At 46.0% G+C, this 26,983-nt stretch overlaps 1 protein-coding gene across 1 annotated transcript; it reads right to left on the reverse strand.

Annotated features, from left to right (window-relative positions):
* Positions 1–2,993: 2,993 nt before the first annotated feature.
* On the reverse strand, positions 2,994–21,624 carry FBXW12 (F-box and WD repeat domain containing 12). Its single transcript, XM_007655413.3, has 10 exons — positions 21,453–21,624; positions 20,276–20,313; positions 17,797–17,960; positions 15,729–15,847; positions 11,657–11,866; positions 7,190–7,354; positions 6,399–6,609; positions 4,832–5,010; positions 4,624–4,751; positions 2,994–3,771 (listed from the first exon to the last, which is right to left on the reverse strand). The coding sequence occupies exons 1-10, from the start codon at positions 21,537–21,539 to the stop codon at positions 3,672–3,674; spliced, it is 1,401 nt and encodes a 466-aa protein (XP_007653603.1). The 5' UTR covers positions 21,540–21,624; the 3' UTR covers positions 2,994–3,671.
* Positions 21,625–26,983: the final 5,359 nt, after the last annotated feature.

The following is a 26,983-nucleotide window of genomic DNA, read 5'->3' on the forward strand; positions in this document are numbered from 1 at the left end:
CATTCACACAGCCGACAAGTGGCAGAGCTGGGATTCGAACTCATGAGCCCTGACTCCAAAGCCCGTGCTCTTTCCACTGAGCCACGCTGCTTCTAATCTCAGCACTGCCACTTACCTGCTGTGTGACCTTAGGCAAGTCACTTTGTGCCTCAGTTCTCTCATCCACAAACTGGGGGCTCAATACTTGTTCTCCCTTCCACTTAGGCTGTAAGCCCCATCTGGGACCTGATTATCTTATATCTACCTCAGCGCTTAGTTCAGAGCTTGGCATATAGTAAGTGCTTAACAAATACCAGTTATCTGGGCACCAAGGGGTGCTTGTAAAAGAACTAGGGGTGGCCCCAACAGAATAGGACTCTTACCAGTGGTTACTGGCAGTGGAGAGGGCCATGTCCGAGCTCTACGACAGTGGTCTGGCCAGAGTCCTTGTAGGAGGGTTTGCCCCTGTGGACCGGAAGGTAGCAAAGACAAATTTGGAGGGTATGCCCCATGGGAGTAGGGTCTGGAAAATGTCTGGTCTGCCCCATAAGCATCCCCAATGGACTGGTTGATCGCCTCTGGACATGAGCCCAGGTGTGCTGGAGATAACCCCACAAGGGCCAAGCGAAAAAGGCGAGACACTGTCCCCCAGTGAATGGAAGATTGCGGGAGCTCAGACTGTGGAATTGGGGAAGTTATTAGATATTGATTGATTATGGTATCTGTTAAGTGTTTACTATGTGTCAAACACTCTTCTATGCGCTGAGGAAGGTACAAGTTAAATAGGTCAGACACAGTCCCTGTCCCGCATAGGATTCACAGTTTAAGAAGGAGGGAGAACAGCTATCCCCATTTTACAGTTGAGAAAACTGAGGCACAGAGAAATTAAGTGACTTGCCCAAGGTCACAGAGCAAGCAATTGTCAGAGCCAGGATTAGGACCCAAGTCCTCTGAATCCCAGGCCCGTGGCAAGAGCCCATGCTCTCTCACTGGGCCACGCTGCTTCCAGGCTAGGCCACGCCGGTCCCAGCCGACTACTTCCAAATTTTGGCGGGCTCTGGAATCGTAAGAGGGGAACCCAGTTCCGGGAAGATTAGCCTCTTACCTGGCCAAGGCTCAAACATGGTGTGGAACCGAGCGGCAGCTGAAATAACTCCCTCTGGGGTGGCAAGCTCTAGACCCAGCATTTGACCAGACCCTCGCTTCTACGCAGGCTGCAATACAAAAGTTCGCAGAAACCCAGGGAATCTTTTGGTCAAGCTCCCTTGCAAAAGATCCTGCAGATATTCAAGTGTTATTTGACAGTGAGAAAGGAGGGCATCTGTGATAATGAGTCTAATGTTTGTGATACCTTTCATGTATTTTGCAATGAAAGCTCTGAGGGTATAAATCTAGAGAAGGAATGGGAGTGCCATATTGAATACTGGCCAGGATAAATCTGATATTCTTGGAGTTCAAATTCAGTGTTTGGTTATAGATGTCGAGTCTGCAGGTCTTGTTTGTTTATATGATGTGTTTGTCAAGAATTTGTAAGGGTCTGGAATCAACCCATGGAATTCTCACTTCTGTCATCTGAAGAGAGGCTGGGGAATGGCTTTTGAGCCTCTGATTCTAGGGGTTTGAGAAGCAACACAGAGGAAGAGCCTTACAGAACAAAGGCTAGTTTAGTTTTATACTAAGTCTTATATTTTTGAGGAATCTAGAGTGTGTACTGTTGAGGTATGTGCTTAGAAAAGAATTTTTTATCCATTTTAATAACCACATCCCAGTGTCTGTTATAGCCGAATATTTATTTTCCTAATGGTTACTTGATTACGATTGTCCTTGATAGGCTTTTACAAGGGTGTCGTGAGGCAATCGGTCATCCTAGCAGTGCAGCCAGATCCCGGCAAAGAAAAAACTTGCCTATACTCTGCGTGGGAATTGTTGGTGATACTGTGCTGTATTGGTGTGCTAACTGGCTCAGGGAAGGATGATCCAAAGGAGGAGGAGAGAGGTGTAATTTAGCCATATTAAATTAAGGATGAATTTGGGCATCGCTCCCGTTACCACATACCCATCAGCCGCCTGCCTGTACCCCACTGATAGGGTGAAAGTCACTACTGTAGGCTCATGCCCTCAAACCAAAGCAGCCAGTTGGAAAGACGCCTGTTTCGCGGTTGGGTGAGACGCCTTCAAAACATCTAGCCTCGACTACAAAAGGTGGAAATGATGGAGACAAGGTACTCAGAATTAAGGAAGAACCAAATGCTTGGGGAGAGTCACAGAGTTCAAAGAAATGGCTCAAGGGCTTGGTTCCAAAGCCAGACATCAGGCTAATACAGACCTCTGACAAATGGGGCCAGGAAAGGCAGGACTGGTTCCTTCAACTGCATTTGAATCTTGGAAATTTCAGAGAGGACAAAAAGAGTGTGCAAGTGTTACCAGTGGTCCAGGGGGCCACTACGTGCCAGTTGCAAAGCAGTAGCAGCAAGATACCCACACAGAGCCTGCATCAATCCAGGGCAGACAATCTGATCATCTCTGTAGCCGTTCAAGGAGAAGGTACACGCACACCAGCATCAAAACAAGGATTCCTCCCGCATAAGATTGTATCTACCAACTCAACTGCTCTGTACTCTCCCAAGCCCTGACTGCAGTGCCCTGCACACAGTAAGAACTCAAGAAATATGACTGATTGATTTTTTTTGAAGGCAGAGAGGAAGGAGTCGGGGGACAGGGAGCGGTTGAAGAAAGAAGTGAAAGAAGGGAGAAAAAGAGAGATAGGATTTTTCACAAGGTGACTGAGGAGGGGGTTCGGGTGGCAGGGTTAGTCTGTTGGATCAGGAAGGAGACCTGAGAGCAACAGGTAATTCAGGGTGGAGGTTGGCAGGGGGAGTGCCATGGAGGGACAGGAGGGCCACTGGTGGTGGGAGGAACTGACCAAGTCCAAGTGGGGGGATGTGACTGCTCCACTAATACCTGATAACTGATTCTAAGGCTAAGAAATTTCATCGGTCCAGATGGAAAAGGGGTTGCAGTGAGATAATGTTAATGTGAACATATTGCACTTTATTCAAGGGGTTGAAACAGCAAACTTTCACAAACCACATTTCTTACCTATTAAAGCCAAACTAGAGCATCTCAAGGGACATAAGTAATTGAAGACCAGTGTTCTAAATACAACTGTCATTACCTGCAAAGAGAAGCTAGATTTTCTAGTTTACCTAATGAATCTCTTAGGTTCCACTGTAAGATTCCTGAAGGCAGGGATCGTGCCTTTTACTATACTCTTTCGCGAGTTTAATTTAGTGCTCTGTCTCCAGTCGACATCGAATACTATTGATCGAGTAGAACAACAAGATCAACTCTTTGGCCTTAAAATACAACTTGATGCCAGATAATCAGATCATTCACAGTCCAAGAGGGAGGGAGGGAGAACAGGAATTTAACCCCCATTTTACAGATGAGGAAACTGAGGCACAGAGAAGCCAAGTGACTTGCCCAGGGTCACACAGCAGGCAAGTGGTGGAGCCGAGAGTCTCCTGACTCCCAGGCCCCTGCTCATTCCATTGGGCCATGCTGCTTCTCGGGATGTAAATTAGTGCAACTACTTTCTATGGCAAATGAATTTCTCCGAGCTCTATACGTACCAACATTCTCTACAAGAAAGGGGATGAGGTTACCTACAAACTGCTATCATTTTAAGCACATTAGAGGCTGAAGGTATATGCCCTTAGGAAGTCTGTCCCATCTCTTCCAGCTAACGCTCCTACAATGCTTACACCGTCACAGGTCACATCAGTGAATCCCCTGCAGAGAACGGAGAGAAAACATTTTAAATAAAGAGGAAAAACCTGTGTTTTACTGTCTATTTGGGCTGATTCATACACAAAACAAGTTCCATCTTCCTAAACATGTTCATATTGATCAGTGAACATCTATCTGATCCTAAAGACCAGACTGGATTTCCTGTTTTCCAGAAGCAAGAACACATTTCAGCTCTGTGCATGCCACTGAACCACTATGTGCCACTATGTCTCAGGGTGTGGGGGTGCCTATATAGTCTGAATCCCAACCTGAGGCCCTGACAGGTCAAGGGGGCCTTGCTGGGTCTTTGCCAAGTGTACCTTGCTTTCAGACACCTACTGGATTTGAAAAGTTCACTGCTTTTAAAGAACCAGGCTAAGCCACTCGAGGGAAAAATTCCAGGGTGGGCCCAGAAAAGAAGATTCCATTAACTTGATTTTTGCAGTTGTGAAATAAAAGTATTCCCATATAGTCAAAGGAAACTACTCCAATGTCACATCTCCCTTGCTTATTAAATGAGAAAACTTACTTCAGGCTACAATCACAACAAATCAAAAGGAAAGACATCTGAACTAAAACAGAATCAGGAGATTCTCCTTGAATCCAAGTTACTCAGTAAGAGACACTGCCATTTTTTTTTAAATAAAAGCATAGATCTATTTATCATCCTGGCCCTTGGTTATGGCAACTTTTTACTAGATTGTGGCTATTGTGCACCAAGGACAGGATTGCTTTAGTTGACTTGCTGCTTAATTGGACCGCCTGCTTTGCAAACAGCAGTCCTGCCTCTGCGACCAATACTATGGGGTAGATATGACCAAGCACTGTCTTTAACCAGGTCAGGGGAGGTGTTACCTTGCCCATCTGTGGGATCCCCCCAGTAAGTGATAACAACTCTTCAGCACAGTAGTGTTGCTCTCCCTTTTCCACATGTACACACGAAGAGAGAGGTCCCAGGAAGCAGTGATGACCCTAGAGGGATCCTGCAAATTAACAAAACTGCATGAGTTTACCCAAAACTCAAAAAGGGAAAAAGGGAGAGGGAAAAAGAGGACACGCTTACCACCCATATGGAAGAAATGGTACGTTGGTGATCCTGGAAGACCGCTAACTGCGTGCCAAAAATTGAGAAGAGCTTCAGCTCACATCCAGTTCCCAGAAGAATCATGTCAGCACCATGGCTTCTCAGCAGAGAGGATCTCGTGGTGGTCTCTGGTAATACGCAACTTGCGACCTCGTGTGCTTTTTCAAACAAACAAAAAGAAGCCCCCACCCTGTAAACATCTTACAATGGCATCCAGGTTGAAGAATAATCACTGACTGGTAAATATGTAGATTGTTTGCCATTCAGGGGAAAAAAAAAGGTCTCAGTGAGTAGTCAAATTTGACAACCTGGTAAGTCAACTGATTCAATGATAAGATTCTCCATTTATAAATAAAAAAAAAGAGAGGAATTCATATGTGGACTAAGATTGGGCTAAAGAAAGGGGAAAAAAAAATAATTTTCCTCTAAACCAAAGGTTCCTGTCCACTTCTTTATTTGGTCTAAGAAGCCCTTTGGAAAAGATCTAATCGTGTGGAGTGCCACATAGACACTTCACAACTTTCTGCTCCTGGGAATCAACTTTTCTGTAGACAAGCTCAGGGAGAACTGGGAGGTTTGTCACGAATGGGCTGGGGAAGGAGCAGAAGCAAGAAGCATCCTTAAAGCTTCCCTCTAATGAGGTACCTGAAGTGGCCAGATGAGTACCACGGGACTGCGAAGCTGTAGGCACAAGTCCAATGACCTAAAAATTAATTCTCACAAGCCACCAAGGTATTTCACTGCTAGTGGTGAAAAGGAGGAGTATGTGCTTCATATTCGGCACTAGGCTTCCAATCAATTTGTATTTCACGTAGCCTAAGAACAGCACTAATCTGATGCCTGCATTGGAGCTTTGAGGAATTAATGACTGACTTTTCCTTCCTTTTCTGAAGTAATCATCAGGTTAGAGCCCTGTGTGGGCTGGGTTTTGAGGGCCTGCCCTAATCTTGGTCCACCTGATTTGGAACTAAGTCTTTGAACCCAATATCTTGAGCCTGGCCTGGGTCCACATGGACCCTAGAATCCTAAATACCTTAAGTAAGCCCACTATTTAAGAGTATCGATGCTGCAAGTATAAGAGTTGAATCATAAACTTCCATTCTGTGAATATGAATCCAACGCATCTGTTAGAATCACTTATCTACCAAACAAGTTTGTTCACTTCATCTAGTTGAAAAGAAATCCAGGTCATATAACATGACACAGGAAAAAGAATGAGTACTGAGTCAAATGAGTACTGAGAAGCAACATGGTTTAGTGGGTAGAGCACGGCCAGGAAGTCAGAAGGACCTGGTTTCTAATCCCAGCTCTGCCACTTGTCTGCTGTGTGACCTTGGACAAGTCACTTCTCTGTGCCTCAGTTACCTCATCTGTAAAGTGGGGATTAAGACTGTGAGCCTCAAGTGGGACATGAACTGTGTCCAACTTGATTAACCTGTTATCTACCCCAGTGCTTAGTACAGTGCCTGCCACATGGTAAGCACTTAAATACCAAAAAGAAATAAAGAAGTAAATAAAAAATAAATAACTGCAACATGGGACGTACCCTGGATCTCCATTTTATACTTGGACTTCTTAGTGATGATATCAAAAGTGGTGATGGACATATGACCTGCCCAGCCATCTCCATGCATTATGGTTAGTCTTGCTTCCTCTGAGGGCGCCCAACTGGCTGCAGCACAGTTCATGATAGGCAGGCAAGTCGACAGAGGCAGGTTATCTTCAGAAGGACTAGTCAAGGAATCTATATGGAATACCTGGGGAGGGATTACAAGCACTGTTGCTCATTTGCGATCCCCAGGATGGCAGTTAGTTGACAGGATGTTGAACGGTCAGAGAAATTTCCAGAGTCTAACTTTTCCGGTTAGTCAGGATTTTGCTGCTCAAAAGGAGCATCATTCTGCTACTGAAAGGAGAATTTGTGTTCACAGAAGTCAAGTACGGCCACCAGATTTGTGCTATACCAACAGCCGGCTGGCCACATATGCCTTGGCCTACCAGGGGCAATTTATGCTTAGAAATAAGAGGACTTCAATGGCATTTTGGTTCTCTGTACAGATTTTCCTCTTTTTGGAGGCTTGGGGAAGAAGAAGAAAATAATGAGCGCTTCCTTGATTGCACTTAATACAGATGTTGGACTAGGGAAGAAACCATCTCACTCCGAGATGGCTGCCTGCCTTGAACATCCCTGACAAAACTGTCAAACATGGTGTTTAGAGAAGTGGGTGGGGCTAATGCTACAATTTTTACAGTCCAATGATTTGACAAGGCTGCTTCCACACAAGTCCCGGATGTATGCGCTTGTGTATGTTGAGTATCTGTAAGAGAATATTGTACCTTTGTAGGTGACTCTAAATTCACAATAGATCCTGTTACTATCCACTTCATGTTAGTTGAGCAGAGCAACAAATTAACATTGCTGCTTTGAGATGCGGTAACACGTGAAACCTCATTTAAATGAGGAACTGTTAATGTATACAGGGTGCCTCCTGCAGTGGCTGCCTGAATAAAGAGAAATGAGAGAAGTACACAGCGCAATATGAGTAAGAATTCACAACAGAAAGTTTTCCGATGTATTCTGTCCACACTTACAGGCTCGTTTACTGCTGTCAGCTTTAGTCTCGAAGATTAAAGAACAGAAAGTTGCTACTTATTACATTTGTTAAACACTTAGTCTGTGTGAAGCACTGCGGACAGGTACAAGGATAATTCAGACAGGGTCCCCTGCACCTTATGGGGCCTTTAATTTAAAAGTTGGGTTGGGGGGGACTAGCAACTGACACCCAAGAAAGAAATACGGTAAAAAGGGCAAAAACAATAAGAGCTGCAGTACATTACAGTTCAAAGGAGCTTTTAGATTCCTCACTGCTGAGACAGAGCTAGTCCTAGTCCCACAGTCACAACCTTCCCAAACAGTCCAGAAGTTGTTACAGGTGTGCTGCTACAGCTGCTGCTCTACCTTCTGTCTGTTCTTCTTCCACAACGTAAGTCTTCATCGCAGCGATGGAGAAAGAGCAAGGGTATTGCCATTTGGCAGATCCCAGAACCCCGAAGGAGTGTATCTCATGGGCTGAGATTAAGCAACTGGCCATGAATTGGATCTTGGAGGAAACTCTGGCCACAGTTTGTGTCACATTTTCAATGTGCAGAAGAGACCCCCTGAGCAGATGATCCAAGAAGTTACTGAACTGGGAAGATAATTTAGAAATGGATGATGTAGATGTCAACAAGAGAATTGGATCTCATTCAAAGGAAATGTTGTCCCAAGAGGACCTCATTGGATCTAGACAATCCAATGGATCGTCACAAGATCCCCAAATAAATGAAATGATAGTTCTGATTTCTCCACCACCAACTAAAATCTTGAGATTAAAAAGGTTTGCATCAATTTTTGAAGAGAGTGGATGAGCTTTTAAATTTATATAAAACTGAAGAAGATGACCCTCGGGGAGGAGAAGAGTTCAAAGGTACGCAGGTGTTCCGAAGCAGCCTGCTCCAGGGTGCTCTAAGGAAAAAAGAAGACTGGTTGCTGTTCAGACCAAATTGGATAAACTCTTCAGGAAAGTTGAAACGTCACCACCACAGTGGTTTGACTTCTGCAACCTCCTGCAAAGACTTAATCATATAATTCTTCATTTATTTAAAATTGTGATTTGATACTCTGAATTATTTTAATAAAGGTTAAACAATAGTTTAGTGAAGTTTACCACTGCAGTACATAGCATGGAAAGGAATTTCATATTCCTTTTCCAAAAATTCTGGAACATCTGGAGCAGACTCTAATTTTAACATGTAAGCCCATGGGGAAAATGAATGTCATGAAACAACTACGTGTGATAAAACCTCATTTTCTAGGAACTTCACCCAGTTGTATTGTGGAGGATGCCTGTATTGGGTCATTCTACTCATTACAGACATTCCTCTCTCCCTTCTACTTGTCAATTCCCTTCACCCACGACATCCCAGCTTGCACTCGGCACTCCTTTCAAGTTGGCCTTCTTACTGTGCCTCACTCTCGACTCTCCCACCTCTGACCCCTTGTTCACACCTTCTTTCTACTCCCCTTTCAAATCCACCAAACTACAGTTCTATGCACCTTACCCCCTGGAAATCCCACTTTTGGACACAAGGAATTTCCAGGTCAATCTCCTCCCTAGGTTATGTCAGTAAAACTGCCCTTAGCCATTATGTTTATATGCCGCCTTTAACATTTGGGAATCTCAAGACCCTGGAGAGTTTCCAGTACTTCATCAGTCTTGACTATGGGAGGGAGAGTCAAGCAGAGACATATCCATTCCATTCCTAGCTTGGGCAGCGGCTAGCAAGTGGAAGGAAGGCAATCTGCTACAAGTGAAAACTCACCTGTGTGGGGCAGCAGCGGCATGGGAGAGAGTCAAGGGGGGAGACTCAAGTTTACTGCGCGGAAGGAGGTAAACCACTTCTGTATTTTTTTTAAACAAGAAAACTCTACAGATACACTACCGGAAGGAATACAGATGGAGGCAGGGTGTTCTGGGAGAGACGTGCCCATGGTGTTGCCATGGGTTGGAGACACCTCAATGGCATAAGACAAATCTTACCATACCTCTGCTATCAACAGTTGTAGCATTGTTTCTTTCTTCTGCTCCCACTGCTTGTAAATAATTTGTCTTTTTTGTTTCCCTAGAAGATTGTAAAACACTTCAGGGCAGGGACTGTCTCCTACATATATTGAACTTTAACAAGCACTAACAAGCTCTCCACCCAACAGATGCTTAATAAATACCACTGATTGACTGACAGTAGTAACAAGATCCATGGAGGAACAGTGTTGATAGTGGCCCTTTGACATCTAGTTTAATAGTTAGTGATGTACCATTTACCATTCCTATCTCTCCCTCAAGTAACCATTTATGGACATTTGCTCCATGAATTTATCTGAACCCCTCCAGAACCTGCTAATGTTTTTGGCCACACAACTGCCTGAGATACGAAGTTTTGGCTGCTTGTTACCCAACGTTAGAGAAGCAGCATGGCCTATTGGATAGAGTGCAAGCCTGGAAGTCAGAAGGATTTGGGTTCTAATCCTGGCTTGGCCATTTGTCTGCTGTGTGACCTCAGGCAAATCACTTCTCAGTGCCTCAGTTACCTCACCTGTAAAATGGGGATTAGACTGTAAGCCCCATGTGTGACATGGACTGTGTCCAATCTGATTACCCTGTATGTAGCCCAGCACTTAGTACAATGTCTGGTGCACAGTAAATGTTGAAGAAATACCATTTAAAAAATCGTTTCATTTTGCTTGATATACAGCTACCATCATCAAGTTTTAACGGGAGCCCCCTCATCCTGCAGCTGGGGGAGGTGGTGAACAACTGCGTTTGCTCTGTCCCCATCCCTCATGATTTTGCACACCTTAATTGTATCCCCTCTCAGCCTGCACCTCTCCAGACTCGAGTTCTGATCTTTTCAGGCTAGCCTCATAAAGAAGCTGCTCGATCTTCACTTTGATCGCCCTTCTGTGTCCCAGAATAATAATAACAATAATAATAACGGAGGTATTTGTTAAGCGCTTACTATGTGCCAAGGACTGTTCTAAGCACTGGGGTAGATACAAGGTAATCAGGTTGTCCCACATGGGGCTCACTCTTAATCCCCATTTTACAGATGAGGTAACAGGCACAGAGAAGTTAAGTAACTCATCCAAAGTCACACAGCTGACAAGTGGCAGAGCCGGGATTAGAACCCATGATGACCTCTGACTCCCAAGTCCATGCTCTTTCCACTAAGCCCCGCTACTTCTCCATCTCCTTCTACCTTCTCCAGGTCTACTATGTCCTAAAGTTTGGCAATCCAAAACAATCTTTATATAACTCCCTGTGAAGTGGAAGGGGCAATAATATTATCTCCATCTTAGTAACTTGCCCAAAGTCACAGAGTATTTCAGTGGCAGAGCCTGGACTAGCAACCAGGACCAAGTTGTCCCATTTCAAGCATTATATTCTTTCTACTAAATCATTACTTTTTAACTGGTGGAAATCATACCGTTAACTGTACTTCATAGAACCCCAGGTAGCATTCAGGTCAAACCCCTACAGTTAAACCAAACCTTAAAGGGAGAAGGAAAGTAATGTGCTGACTTTGATAACTACTGGGTAGCTTACTGTTCATTCAGTCGTATTTATTGAGCGCTTACTGTGTGCAAGACACTGTACTGAGTGCTTGGGAGAGGACAATATTAACAACAGAGACACCTTCCCTGCCCACAATGAGCTCGCAACCCAGAGGGGTTTGGAATAAGGGTCTTGGGCCCAAGACAGGCCCCTCCCCACCCTGAACTGGCCAGGGTGGAAAAGAGCCAGGTGCTCTGGCTAAGCCGAGATGGAAAGCCGTAAAGGAGGATGGGGTCCACACCAGTGAAGAAGAGCTCCCAGTGTGCACCACGAGGCAGGCACTCGCTTATTACTACGTTTGTACTACACAGAGACTGTTTACGGTAAATGTTTACCAGGTCCCTATTAGGGTTTTAGTCCTCTGGTCTAGTTTTATTCGTCGTTCATTCCTCTCTCCACTGACACTGGGGATTACAATGCTTTTAAACCATTGGTGCAGGATAGGGCCCACGTTCCACTGGAACTACACTCTCAAAAAAAATGTCCTGAAGGCAAAGACTATGTTGTCCCCTGTAAATATAACTGTTACACATATCCAGTACAGAGTTCTGCACATGGGTGGGTGCTCAAACAATGCTACCGACTACCTTCTACCTGGCTCTTTGGATATGATTCATGGTAAAGCACAGCAGTTGTTGCCTTTCGTACTTACTGTAAGGAAGGGGCTGTCATTTGCCATATAGGTCGCCAAGGTACACGAGGAGGAGTGTGTGGAGAATGAAGCCTGTTCTGCCCCCGTTTCCCCGTTCCAGACCTTGATGGTTCCTTTCACATGTGTGGTAATAACCAGTTGGAACCGAGGCAGTGTTACAAGGCTTTGTGGGGGCAAGTCTGGTACACAGCGTGACCAAATTTCTTCACCCTGTTGAAAAGATCCAAATGTAATTATACACTCATTTACTGTTATTTTAAATATGCAGTTGAGGAAGCTTTGAACTAGAACACAGCGGGGTTTGTGGTTAAAAAAGAAGTCTCTCCCCCACCCCCCCACACACACTTTTTTATTTTCTGCTTTGAAACATTATTTTCTTTAGCTGTATTATAATAATGATTCAGCTTGCCTCATTGTGCTTCAGAAACGCTGAGCTGGAGCCAAGGAGCACTTTCCAAAGATTACATCATAGAGTGAAACAAACCGTTATTTCCTTTGGATCATGGGCCTTGCTCGTCCTTCACATCACGCTCTGTATCTCTGCAGATCTCAAGACTGAAAAGTTCTGCTTGTACATAAACAGAATGGGAAATGATACGGCTTCCCTATGTTTTTCACTAGTCTGTCTCCATTTCCTTTCTTTCATTGTGGTCCCCTCAGGGTCAAAATGCAACAAAAGGGAGAGTTGACCCTCTTTAGCCTCTCGCACTTTTATTTCCCTTCTTGGGATGTTAAGAATTATTAGCACATCACAGGCGGCAAGAGACACCATTTCTAATTGCCATAATTTGGACCCTTTTTAATGAATTAGGAGTTGGATGCCCATGGGAATGGACCAAGCAGAGTGAGCCAATGGCCAGATAATCACAAGACGTACCTTTTGGTCTCTTCCCTTTCCTGGATAGAACCTGAATTAACTCCAATCACCTAGACCATGCCAAATAGTAGGATGCGAATTGGACCAGGAGGACAGTATCACACCTATTTCTGGCCCAACACAGAGAGCACAGCCCTGATTTTCAGGGGCAAAGAGCATCTGCTCATGAAGGTTCGTGACAACAGTCACCCCGACTAAAAGAGGTTAAGAGCCTACAGTGAATGTGGTACTCCTAGGATTTTAGTTTCTAATGGGTCAGTCAGAACCTTTAATGCCCCTGAAATGAAGCAGAGGCAATAAAACAAATGATTCAAGCCTCAGTGGTGCAGTCTTACAGTCCCTTCAAATCTCACCTGTTACTTGAAAAATTTGCCCTTTCCCAGTTCTTATGATTCTATACCACCCCCCTCTGCTGCTTTTTTATATTCTTCATTCAGGGGTAGACAATCAGCCGGGGCCTCAGTCCACTTGCCCCTGTTCGTAGCTGTGGGCCGGCCAGCAGCAAAAAATGGGAAGAAGATGGGGGCATTTAAACTGCAGTCAAGACAGTCACTCTCTCTCCTGGCTGTTACCGGACTCTGAGTCAGCTGCAGATTCACTCGGCAATCCCTGCTCACCACTATTCTCGGAGTCGTAGTGGGGTGAGAGGTGGCTAAGTCTGTTCGTGACCACCTAGGTAGGAATCTCTGGGGTAGAAGTAAATGGCTTAAAGCCAAGCTGGATAAAACCATATTGGTGACTCATTTTGCCCACTCCTGTTCTAATGATTTCCATAATATCAGAATATCAGTTAGGCGAGCTCTCAGGCCATTCGAATGGCAGAAGTCTTCAGTGGCAAAGTTGGGAAAAGTACAGTCTGTGTAGCGTTGGAATCAAATGGCCGGGGTTTCACATTGTCTTCTCAAGTCAACCCTATCTCAGTGAAGCTCACCACTGTTCCTAGATGGTCCCACCTAAGTCTTTAGGTTTTTGTAGGCACTAAACCAAAGTCCAAACTGTGGAGGATCGGTTCAGTAAAAGAACCGAGAAGCAGTGTGGTCTAGTGGATAGAGTCAGAAGGACCTGGGTTCTAATCCCAGCTCTGCCACTTACCTGCTGTGTGACCTTGGCAAGTCACTTCAATTCTCTGGGCCTCAGTTACCTCATCTGTAAAATGGGGATTAAGACCATGAGCCCCATGGGGGACACGGACTATGTCCAACCTGATTAGCTTGTATCTACCCCAGCACTTAGAACAGCTGCTTGGCACATAGTGAGTGTTTAACAAATACCATCCTTATTATTGTTAGTGGACTGTGGCACTGAATAATTGTCCGCCCTTGAATGAAGCGTATAAAAAAGTGGCAGAGGAAGGTGGTACGGAATCATAAGAACTGGGAAAGGGAATGTGTCTGCTAATTCTGTTGTATTGTACTCTCCCAAGTGCTTAGTACAGTGCTCTGCATATAATAAGCACACAATAAATACCATTGATTGACCGATCTACCCCAGCACTCAGTACAGTACCTGGCACACAGTAAGCATTTAACAAATACCACAAAAAAAAAAAGTAAAACCAAACTAACAGAAAACTTGGCTCTTAAATCCAGCTGTAGATTCTGTGGAGCCCCAGGGTATGAATGAAGAGCCACAGATTGTACTCCTACCTGTGGAACAATACACAGGCATTGGAGATGCGATAGAGCCCACTATGGGCAGGGACTGTCTCTATTCCTGTATTGTACTTTCCAAGCGCTTAATACAGTGCTCTGCACACAGTAAGTGCTCAATAAACAGGTTTGAAGGAATGAATATGAGGTGGAACCTTCCAAAACAAAAGGTCCCACTACACCCCTCCCCCCCCCCCAATGCATACTGGGAAAGGAAATATTCTGCTCTTCCTTAAGAGCTTCAGACCTATGCAGACTTGATTCAACTGAGAGCAACCATTAATGGCTTTAAAGCGCTCAATCACCTTGCCTCATCCTACTTCACCTCACAACTTTCCTACTACAACCCAACCCGCACACTTTCACTCCTCTAACACTAACCTTTGCACTGTGCCTCGATCTCATCTCTCTCGCCGCTGACTTGACCACGTCCTGCCTCTGGCCTGGAACGCTCTTCCTCCTCAAATCTGACAGTTACTCTACCCCGCCTTCAAAGCCTTATTGGAGGCACATCTCCTCTAAGAGGCCTTCCCTAAGCCCCCCTTTCCTCTTCTCCCACTCCCCTCGGCACCACCCTGACTTGCTCCCTTTGTCCTTCCCCCCTCCCAGCCCCACAGCACTGATGTACACATCTGTAATTTATTTATATTAATGCCTGTCTCCACCTCTCTAAACTTTAAGCTCATTGTGGGCAGCAAATGTATTTGTTTACTGCTGTATTGTACTCTCCCAAGTGCTTAGTACAATGCTCTGCACACAGTAAGCACTCAATAAATATGACTGAATGAAGAAATTCCTACTAATAGCCACTCGCCAAGAGTCAGACAGATAGAAAACAACTCCGCTCGCCGCCCTCATTGTGTATCTCAGCCGTGTTTCCTCTGTTTTCCCCCCAAACTGGGTGTCTGAAGGAGATCAGGAACTGCTTCTCTCTTTGGTGAGAGCCCACCTGGGTGTTTGTTGCACTTCCCCTATCCCATGTTGCTTCTGGGCAAGGAACAGTTCATGGGGGAGGGGAGGAGGAGGTATTTAAGGAGCAGATGGATGGGCTGGATAGAGGGACATGAGCACTGTTGGGAGATGAAGTCTTCCTAATGATAATAATGAAAATAATAACATTTATTAAGCACCTGCTATGTGTCAAGCACTGTTTTAAGTGCTGGGATAGATAATGTTGGTATTTTTTTTAAATATTGGTATTTTTTAAGCGCTTACTATGTGCAGAACACTGTTCTAAGCGCTGGAGTAGATACAGGGTGATCAGATTGTCCCAAGTGGGGCTCACAGTTTTAATCCCCATTTTACAGATGAGGGAACTGAGGCTCAGAGAAGTTAAGTGACTTTCCCACAGTCACACAGTTGACAAGTGACAGAGCCGGGATTCAAACCCCTGACCTCTGACTTCCAAGCCCGGGCTCTTTCCCCTGAGCCACTCTGCTTAATCCGGTTTTCTAAATCAGTACATAAAACATGACAACTGACACCACAAGCATCCTCAAGTATAGTATACTGGGATACATCTGAACTGCTTCCTGATAAGTCTCACCTCGTGAATATCCCAGGCTTGGATGAGGCCATCTGAACCCAAGGTACACATAATGGATCTCTCCTGCTTCTGAAAGCTGTACTCGTATGCTGTGAGATAAGCCATGCTTATTATTTCTCCTATAATAAAACACAAAACTCCCATCAGCACAGAATAAGGTTAGGACTGCATAAAAGTTTAACGTCGACTAAAGACTCAGCTGGGGAAGCAGCGCAGCCTAGTGGCTAGGACAGAGACATGAGACTCAGAGGATCTGAGTTGTTTTTTTTTAATTCCAGCTCGGCCACAGGCCTTTGACGTGACCTTGGGTAAATCACTTCACTTCTCTGTGCCTCAGTTTCCTCATCTGTAAAGTAGGGATTAAATCCTACTCCCTCCTATTTAGACTGTGAGCCCCATGCGGGACAGGGACTATGTCCAAATTGATAATCTTCTATCTACTCCTGCACTTAGTACAGTGCTTGGCACATACTAAATACTTAATAAGTACCATAATTATTATTATTCAGTGGCATTTAGTCATTCCCTTTTTTTTATGGTATTTGTTAAGTGCTTATTATGTGCCAGGCACTGTTTTGAGCACTGGGGCGGAAACAAGCTGAACACAGTCCATTTCCCACATGGGGTTTCAACGTCTTAATCCCCACTTTACAGATGAGATAACGGGCACAGAGAAGTTAAAGGACTAGCCCAAGGTCACACAGCAGGTAAGTAGCAGAGTAGGGATTACAGCCCAGGTCCTTCTGACTCCTAGGTCTGTGCTCTATCCAGTAGGCCACACTGCTCTTCGGGAAGGATGAGAGCTCGTTGTGGGGATGGAATGTGTTTGTTGTTATACTGTACCCTCCCAAGGGCTTAGTACCGTGCTTTGCACACAGTAGGCACTTAATAAATACAACTGAGTGAACGAATGAAGCCTCTTATAAGACTGACTTTCTTCAATTTGGCTGCAGTACCTTAAGCAGCATTAGTTATGGAGATTGAGGCACATCATTCTTCTAAGAATTTGATTAGGTTAAATAGTGGTTTCCTAATAATAATGATGGTACTATTTTTCTTGTATTTGTTAAGCACTCACTACATGCTTAACACTGGATTAAGTGCTGGAGTAGATACAAGATAATCAGGTCAGACACAGTCCCTGCCCCCACGTGGCTCACAGTCCAAGCAGGAGGGAGGACAGGGATTTAATCTCCATTTTACAGATGAGGACTCTGAGGCACAGAGATGTAAAGTGACTCACCCAAGATCACACAGCAGGCAAGTGGCTTAGCTAGAATTAGAACCCAGGTCCTGGGACTCCTAGGCCCATGCTCTTTCCACTAGATAAGTCAGCTGAAAAAACCATTTCATTGAGAAAGTATTTACGTATCTGTTCTTTCTTGGGACCCAAACATATGTATAGTTCCACTAGATCAATAGGTCTCAAGGTAAAAGAGTGATCCAAACATGAATTCTCATTGAACGTTTCATTTTTCTTGCATAATTTCTGTTGGCAGGACCTGGGAGTTCAACGATTAGATTCTCATTTGCTTTAAAAAACTTTCAACTTCAAGCCATTTTTCATTGTTGATCTAATTTTGAAAAAGAGGAGACCATGGCAATACATCCCTGGAGAATCATTTAATTCCATTTACTTTAGTGAAAGTAAATAAGGTAGTTTTCAAAAACCACTCAGACACCAAAAACAACCATTTGGCTGCCTATGTTTCCTAGTGCCAACCCCCAAACTCAGCCATTTCTGTCATATTATTTTCCACATCTCCTATCAGTAAACAGAGATAACACACACACACACACACACACACACACACACACACACACACACACACACTCACCTGTAACAAACACAATAAACACCCCCACAGTTCCAAAATTGAACAACAAGTAGAGTAGCCTAACCTTCCTTTAGTTCAGCTGCCTAAACCCTGGGGAGCCCATGATGATATTTATTAAATGCATGATGATGACGACGATGGTATCTGTTAAAGGCTTACTATGTGCCAAACACTGTACTAAGTGTTGGGGTGGACACAAGATCATCAGGTTGAACACACGGATGACATACCTTTGAAGCCCTTAATGGCTTTAGATATATAATCAGTTGAAGGACTCCCCGATGCCATTTTGTGCTCAAGTTGGGAGCGATGAAGGTAGTACTCCTTCCATGTGAACGTTTCGAAGCTTGAATGGGAAACATTGCAAAACACCCAGCGTTCTAGGCAGAGTTTTCTAAAAAAAGAGAAACACGGTGTTGTGCTACCTCCGCTTGAGAGAAATATTTCTTGGGTCTGTCTGGCAGAGGTCTTCACCCAAAGAGATTTTTTTCAACCAAAGTTTCTGGATGTTCGGGTCGGGAATCCGATCCTCTCAACTTTAGCTACTGCTTTCTGGTGGGTGATTCTCTCCCTCCAGCACCCCTCCTCCATCCCCATCCCACCCCTCCTTACCTTCTCTCTGCCAGGAAATACCAACCAGATAAGCACATAGGTATAAGAATGATGGGAGTGTGGTACTCTGTGTCTCTCTGGGACTAATTGGCAGAGGCACCAAGTGCGAGCTAGTACGCGTTTGCCACTTCCATCACTTAATTGTCTGTCAATGAAAATGCATTGTGCTGTACTGATAATAGAAAGACAATCTTTCCTTTAGCTGTAGCAGGGATTGTGTCTGTTATTGCGTTATACCCTCCCAAGTGCTTAGGACAGTGCTCCGCACGCAGTAAGCACTCAATGAATACAACTGATTGATTGTGTTAAACTAAATATTTATGAAACAACTGCCGAGGAAAGGATAATGGTGAATCCTGCCCCTCAGGTGGAGTACTTTGGCTCTGACCCATATCATCCCTCACCCTCTATGCCAGTTCCTCTTTCCCACCTCCTCTTGAGGATGGGGGGGTGTTAAGTAGTTACTGAGGAAAGAGTTCCAGCAGGGAAGGTCCTTGTTCTAGGGGTGGGACCCCCAGCACAGCCACAGCGCGCACACACACGCACACACAAAGATTCTGATTTAGCTTCTTTCTCTTCACTCTTGTCCCTCCGCACCTCTGCTCATTTTCTAAAGTGAAACCACTTTCTGATGATCATCAATGTGGCAAGCATAGATGCCAACTTTTTATTAGGGGCACCAGGGTGATGTTAGGGCAGGGCTTTGGCAAGTATCCCACCCTCTAGACTGTAAGCTCGTTGTGGGCAGGGAATGTGTCTGTTTATTATTGTAGTGCACTCTCCCAAGTGCTTAATACAGTGCTTTCCACACAGTAAGCGCTCAATAAATACGATTGCATGAGTGACTGAAAGGGGAGGCTTCGAGGACATGTGGCATCCTGGGGCACGGTTTTCAGATGCTTAAGGCACAGAAATCTGAAGAGTCTAGTATGGTTACAAAAATCGCTGGGTTAAAGTCTGGGCAGCTGAGGCCCGTCAGATGGGCCAATTCAAAAGTGAAGCCACCATCATTTTGGAATCTACACATCCATCCAGCCTTCATCTGGCTCCAACGGAAAGGGCAGGCTGGCTATGGCTGCCCACCCTGCACAAAAAAAGGTGCCCTGATTTGGCCACTCATTAACAAATACAAACAATTTGGGGATGTGTATGGTATTTAAAGGACTTGTATTGAGCAAGGAAATAGGTCTGGAATTCAGTGTACTAGAAACATCTATCTGGGGTGGAGACTAGATATCCCCTGTAGCTCTGAGATGCCAATCCAAGATCTGTGGGAACATCATCTCCCCTATTGGTATCTGCGACCTTGACACATATCAGGACTAGCAACTTCCAGAGTAAGCAAAGTTCAATCCTCCCACACAGCACTCAAGCACACCAAATTATTAAGAAAGAACACCAAGCCCACAACCCAAAGAGTCCTCTGGCAGATAACAGGATGAGAAAACATTCTGAACTTTTTGATTCTGCTCCCTAGTACACTTGGATAAAAATCAGATCCTATCCTTATATTGCCGGCTTTTTAGTCCCTCACACCTCTTTAGGAAGAACCCTGTCCTCTTGCCCTGGGTGTGCTGTGCAAGGTGGTGGGTGTGGGGGAGGGTTGAACCACAGTGATATTCTTCTCATATCCCAAGTCTAGGGGAAGGTTTCTTTTTTGAGGGGCCTGCATAAGTTGTCATTTCGAGTTTTAGACTTGCTCTCCTTGTGGAGTTCTCTCTCCTGTTCAGCAGATCCAGTCAGGCTCTTACTTTCAATCATTCAATTGTATGTATTGAGCACTTACTGCGTACAGAGCACTGTACTGAGTGCTTGGAAAGTACAATTCGGCAACAGAGACAATCCCTACCCAACAACGGGCTCACAGTCTAGAAGGGGGGAGACAGACAACAAAAAAAGTAGACAGGCATCAATAGCATTGATATAAATGAGCAGAATTAGACATATATACATCATTAATAAAAGAATTAGAATAATAAATACTACATCTATTCACAAGTGTGGCGGGGAGGGAGGGAGTAGGGGCCTCCTTTCACCCCACCGCTCCTTTATATTTGGGAAATATTACAAAAAACAGGCCAGAAGTGATCAACTCACCTCCACAGGGCTGTTGAATCTGCTGCTGCGTTCCAAAACTTGGCAGGATCAGTGGGGTGCAGAATGAGGGAAGAAAAAGACATTAAGATCAGCTGCCCAAAGGGGAGAGGAGGTTGTGGTTACAGAGGAAGGAGAAACAGAGTCCGCCCCCAAAGAGCTTAGTTAACTAAGGTCCATCTGCTCCCTAGTACACTTGGATAAGAATCGGAGGATAAAAACCATGAGTCCATCGCTGGCCCACCACACCCAAAATTTTAGACCCCACCACCGAAAGATAGTTAACAGAACCCCAGAAGTCTCACTGCCAGTCGGGGTCGGGGGGAGGTCACGGCAACAGCCGTGGGAGAACAGGATGGGATTGGCAATGGGGGCGATGAAGAGGGAGTGGGGAGATCGGGGGGGGGGGGGGGGAAGAGGGGAAAAAAAAATCCCTCTCCCAGTGCTGTTGCTGAAGCCCTACCCGGAGTTTGGAACATCCCCTGACAGTAGTAGCAGCACCTGTCAGGGGCAGGATTGCGGCCTCTGTGGAAGGAAGCATTAGCGGGTTAGGGTCTCCCCACGCCGGTTCTGTGTTTAAGTGCCTGCAACTTCGGGGAGTGGGGAGAAGAAAAGCGCGGTGATTTCTCCCATTTTTATCTCTCTTCGCTTCTACGTCCCGGTGGCATCCATTTTCGGCTTATCCGTTACGAACCCATGGAGCTCTGGCGAGTGACGGGGGCTGCGGGGGGTCGCTTGAACCGCCCCCGTACTACGGTGATGAGGGTATCTGTTAAGCGCTTACTACGTGCCAAGCACTGTTCTAAGCGCCGCCTCGGCCTGGAAGCGTCAGCTCACTTCACCCCTCGCCCCCCAGCCGAGCCCGAGGCGAATGCCCCCTTGGTCGGAAGTCGCCCCGAAGAGGCGACTCCACACCGCCGTCCCTCTTCGGCGCCTTAACGACCGTCACCGCCACACACGCACCCTGTTCCTGGTGAGGGATCCCACAAGTTCCGGAGGGGAAAGGGGCGAGGGCAAACGTCAGGCGAGGAAGAAGAATGGGGTCGGCGGCAACCCCCCGCCCCCCCATGGCTTTTCGGGGAAGGCGCGGCACGCTCGGTGGCCCGGGAGCACCCCGAGGGGAGCGAGTCGGGGGCTCCGACGGGGAAGGGACAATGGATGAGGGGGAAGAGGCCGGTACCTTGTCCACCTGGGCGGCGCGGAGTAGATCCGGTGCCTCCAAGAAGGAAAAGACATGCAGAAGGCCATCCAACGAGAGCGACCCCATCGTAACCGACGAGCGCGCTCGCTCGCTCGCTCGCTCACGCGCACCCTCCTCCCAAGCTTCCGCTTTCCACGAGCCCGACCCCCGCCCCCGCCCTCTGCCCTTTACAGCCCGCGCCAGGGGGAGCTCCTCCCTTCCCGCCCGGGGATTCGGCTAGTCCGGCGGACACGCAAGGGCGGGGCGGGGCGGAGGGTGAGGGCCGGCTCGGGGACCGATCAATACCCTTTGCGATTTTGCAAGGCAGGGGCGCGGGGGGCGATCCCATGTCGACCCGGCCACGCCGGTTTGCCCAGAAAAATCCCTCCTCGCTACCCTCTGCCCCCTTGCTCTTTGGCCGGTAGAAGTCGGGCCACCCCCCCCCCCCCCCCCGCCCCGCTGTAGATTGGATTGGCCGGGCCGGGAACCTCCACGCTCACAGCCGCCCCACTCCACTCCATCCCCGGGACAGCTGCCAGCCGATATTACTTTGGGCACCCCCCAACCCCCTCGCGTTCATTGATGACGGAAGGTGGAAAGCGAGATTTCAGGGGCCAAAAGGGTTGATCATGAACCGTTGAAGGCGAATTATTGATAATGAGGATGATAATGATGACCCTAGTGGTGACTGTGCCCCCGGGTAGGTAGGAGATAATAATAATGTTGGTATTTATTAAGCGCTTACTATGTGCCGAGCACTGTGCTTAGGGCTGGGCTAGATACAGGGTCATCAGGTTGTCCCACGTGAGGCTCACAGTTAATCCCCATTTTACAGATGAGGGAGCTGAGGCACAGAGAAGTAAAGTGACTTGCCCACAGTCACACAGCTGACAAGTAGCAGAGCCGGCATTCGAACCCATGACCTCTGACTCCCAAGCCCAGGCTCTTTCCACTGAGCCACGCTGCTTCTCAGGTTGTACACTGCCCCTGGCCCACGTGAGTCTCACAGTCCAAGTAGGAGGCAGAAGAGATATGTCTGCTGTGTGGCCTCGGGCAAGACACTTAACTTCTCCGTGCCGCGGTCACCTCGCCTGTAAAATGGGGATGAAAAGTGTGAGCCCCGCGTGGGACAACCTGATTATCCTCTACTTACCCCAGCGCTTAGAACGGTGCTTCGCACCTAGTAAATGCTTAACAAATGCCGTTATTGTGTATTTTGCAGATGAGGAACTGAAGCTCAGAGAAGGTCACACGATCGGTCAATCGATGGTATTTACTGGGTTTAGAGCATTGAATTAAACGCTTGGGAGAGTACGGTGCAGTGGAGTTGGTAGGCACCGTCCCGGCTCCTCCGCCTGTCAGCTCTCCGACCTTGGGCAAGTCACTTCACTTCTCTCGGCCTCAGTTACCTCATCTGTAAAATGGGGACTGAGACGGTGAGCCTGTTGTGGAACAGGGACCGTGCCCAACCTGCCTCGCTCATATCGATCCCAGCACTTAGTATGGTGCCTGGCACATAGTAAGTGCATAACAGATACCACAATTATTATTATTATTATTATTATCCCTACCTACAAGGAGCCAATTATTTTTTAGAGCTAGGAGTAATGGCTGAGTATAAAGATACGTACATGAGTGCTGTGAGGCTGGGGGTGGGCCGAAGGTCAAGTGGTTAACGGGTACAGATCAAGCGCCTAGGCAACCCAGAAGGGAAGGTGAATAGGGGAAATGAGGGTTTAGTCAGAGAAGGCCTCTTGGAGGAAATGTGATTTTAATAAGGCTTTGAAAAGGTGGAGAATGGGGGGTATGTCAGATATGAAGAGGGAGGGCATTCCACGGCAGAGGGAGGGCGTGGGCAAGGGGTTGGCAGCAAGGTGGAGATACAGCGAGTAGGTTGATGTTAGAGGAGCAAAGTGGGTGGATGGGTTGGATTGTAGTAGGACACCAGTAAGGTGAAGTAAGAGAGGGAAAGCTTACTGAGTGTCTAATAGTTGATGATACGAAGTTTCTCTCTGATGCAGAGATGGATGGGTGACCCCAGCAGGCAAGTGGTGGAGTCGGGATTAGAACCCGGGTCCTCTGACTCCTGGGCCTGTGGTTCTTTCAGGAGGCCACACAGCCCCTACTCCCTTCCTCCGCTCTACCCCCCTCCCTGCCCCACAGCACTTGTGTATCTATGTACATATTTATTATTCTATTTCTTTTATTAATGATGTGTATACATCTATAATTCTATTTATTTATATTGATGCTGTTGATGCCTGTCTACTTGTTTTGTTTTGTTTTGTTATCTGTCTCCCCCCCCTTCTAGACTGTGAGCCCGTTGTTGGGTAGGGATTGTCTCCGTTGCTGAATTGTACTTTCCAAACTTTTAGTACAGTGCTCTGCACCCAGTAAGCACTCAATAAATACGATTGAATGAATGAATTCTTGTTCTCTCTTTTTACACCCATTAAACCCAACACTCTCTTCAAAAAAAAATCCCCCTCAAAGATATTAATTTAGCAGAACGTGGGATGAAGAAAGAGCACGGGAAAAAGAGTCAGGGAAGGGAGTATCTACTCTGAATACCAAGAGCCACTCACAGGTCTGAGGAAAGGACTTCAAGGGGACCTTGGAAGTTCTACTACTTCTGACTTGAAACTGGAATGGATCAAATACAGGACTGAAATGAAGTGTTTTACAACTAAGTATGAAAATGTACCAGTTCCCTTAAGGGTTTTCATATCCCTCCTTACCACAACACAGAGAGAAGAATCAATATTTCATTACAAAATTTGGTCTCATTCTGTTTTATTGGCTTTGGACATACAGGCAAGTACTTAATTTCAAGACAGGTGTTATACCTATAGCTCTGTCCAAATTTGCCTATTGTATCCATATTGCTGGAATATGACTATGTTATTATTGAATATTGAGGGTTCTGAATAATATATCTCAGTGCTCAATCAATCATCATTTATTTGCACAGCATGGTACTGAATGCTTGTGAGAGTATCGTATAACAGAGTTGGTAGCCATATTCCAGCCCACAAGGAAGGTACAGTCTAGAGGGGGTGACAGACATTAAAATACATTACAGATAAGTACACAGGTGCCGTGGGGCTGCTCCGTACAAAGTAAGCACTTAATAAATACTTTTACTAATACTATTACCACATGGTCCTTGACTTCTAGGGACCAACATTCTAAAGCAGTGCGACGCAAACATCCAACATATACTACATTCTTCAACACAAATACCATGCAAAGATCAGTTGATTATTTTTAGAATTTTTTATAATTCATTTCTGCTTTCTTGTTTCAACTATCATTCTTAACTTAGATTCAGAGTGCTCAGGGGGCAACAGCTGGATGGTTTTGAGAACAGAAAACCTAGTCAGGTGCTCACTAAATACATCGTGATCTGCTGATCTTCCCATTACCAGCCTAATCTAAAAAGACTCCTTTCTTGTGCATTTGATAGTGCAGAAGAGTACATAATCTCCATCTTCTTCAGACTGATTAACGGTCCAGAGTACTTTGCTGATGTTCTCCCCGACTTAGCCTTACTCATCTCCCACTACAACCAGCCCACACGCTTTGCTCCTCCAATACCAATGTATTCACTGTCCCTCTCTTTCATCTCTCTCACCACCAACCCCTTGCTCATGCCCCCCTTTCTGCCTAGAACTCCTCCCCCTTCATATCTGGCAAACAATTACAATACTCGTCTTTAAAGCCCTACTAAAAGTATACTGCTGTCATTATTATGGTATTTGTTGAGCACCCTCTCAGAGTCACACCTGGAGAGTTTCCAGTGCTGTACCAGTCTCGACTACAGGAGGGAGAGTCAAGCAGAGGCCTACCCATTCCATTCCTAGCTTGGCCAATGGCTAGCAGGTGGAAGGCAACCTACTACAAATCAAGACTCCCCTGTGCTGGGCAGCAGTGGCGTAGGAGAGAGTCGAGGGTGGAGGCTGAATTTTACCACCTCACCTCCATCTGCCATCGTTCTGGTAGTGTATCCATAGAATTCTCCTGGTAAAAATACGGAAGTGGTTTACCCTTGCCTCCACTACGCCATGCTGGGAAGTAGCACGGCTTAGTGGATAGAACATGAGCCTGGGAGTCAGAAGGTCACTACTTGTCTGCTATGTGACCTTGGCCAAGTCACTTCATTTCTCTGTGTCTCAGTGACCTGCCTCAGTGACTTCATCTGTAAAATGGAGATTGAGACTGGTAGCCCCACGTGGGACAAGGACTGTGTCTAACTGGATCTGCTTATACCCACCCCAGCACCTAGTACAGTGCCTGGAACATAGTAAGTGCTTAAATGCCATAGTTATTAATTATTATTGTTTATTAAGCATTTACTATATGCTAAACACTGGGGGAGGCACAAGGTAATCAGATCAAACACAATCCCCGCCCTACAAAGGGCTCACAATGTGGGGGAGTGGAGGGGGGAGAGAAACAGGCATTTCAGTCCCATTTTGCAAGAGAGGAAACTGAGGCACAGAGCAGTTAAGAGACTTGCCTAAGGCCACCCAGAAGGCAAGTAGCAGAGTTAGGATTAGAAATCAGGTTTCCTGATGCCCAGGACATGCTCTTTCTATTAGGCCATACTCCTTAATCTTATCTGCACAAAATAGGCTGAATGAGACTAGATCCAAAAAATAATCCTGCTTTATACTTCTGGTGGTGGAGCAATGATCAGCTAAGGCCCTTCCATTTCTGACACAAACAACCATACCATTATGGAGAAATAATAATAATAATAACAATAAGAAGAAGAATGACATTTGTGAAGTGCTTACTGTGTGCCAAACACTGTACTAAGCACTGGGGTAGAAACAAGATAATCAGATCCCACATGGGACTCACATTCTAAGCAGGAAGGAGAGCAAGTATTAAATTCTGTTTTAGACAGGATTAGACAATTAGCCTCCCCGCCTTCAAAGCTTTAATGAAGGTACATTCCTCCGGGAGGCCTTCCCTGACTAAGCACCCCCTTCCTCTTCTCCCACTCCCTTCTGTGTCTCCTTTCTCCCTTTGTTCTTCCCCACTCCCAGCCCCACAGCACTTATTTATTTAATAAGTCTGTTATATAATGTCTGTTCCCCCCCCCCCCCACCCCACCCCCATCTAGACTGTAAGCTCATTATGGGCAGGAAATGTGTTTGTTTACTGTTGTATTGTACTGTCCCAAGCACTTAGTACAGTGCTCTGCACACAGTAAGCACTCAATAAATATGATTGAAAGAATAAATGAACGAATGAATGAAATCCCCATTCCGCAGATGAGGGAACTGAGGCACAGAGAAGTTAAGTGACTTGCCCAAGGTTACACAGCGGACAGGTGGTGGAGTCCAGATTAGAACCCAGGTCCTTTGACTCCCAGGCCCGTGCTCTTTCCACTAGGCCACAGTGCTCATGGAAATGCCAAAAATGTATAGCCTAACAATTTTTGTAGGTGACTGAGCTCAGATCTACTGATGGTGTCGAATGCTTTGGCAAGATTTAGGACAACAGCTTAGAATTCTTGGTGG

This window comes from Ornithorhynchus anatinus, chromosome X1 (assembly GCF_004115215.2).
Source record: "Ornithorhynchus anatinus isolate Pmale09 chromosome X1, mOrnAna1.pri.v4, whole genome shotgun sequence".
NCBI lineage: Eukaryota > Metazoa > Chordata > Mammalia > Monotremata > Ornithorhynchidae > Ornithorhynchus > Ornithorhynchus anatinus.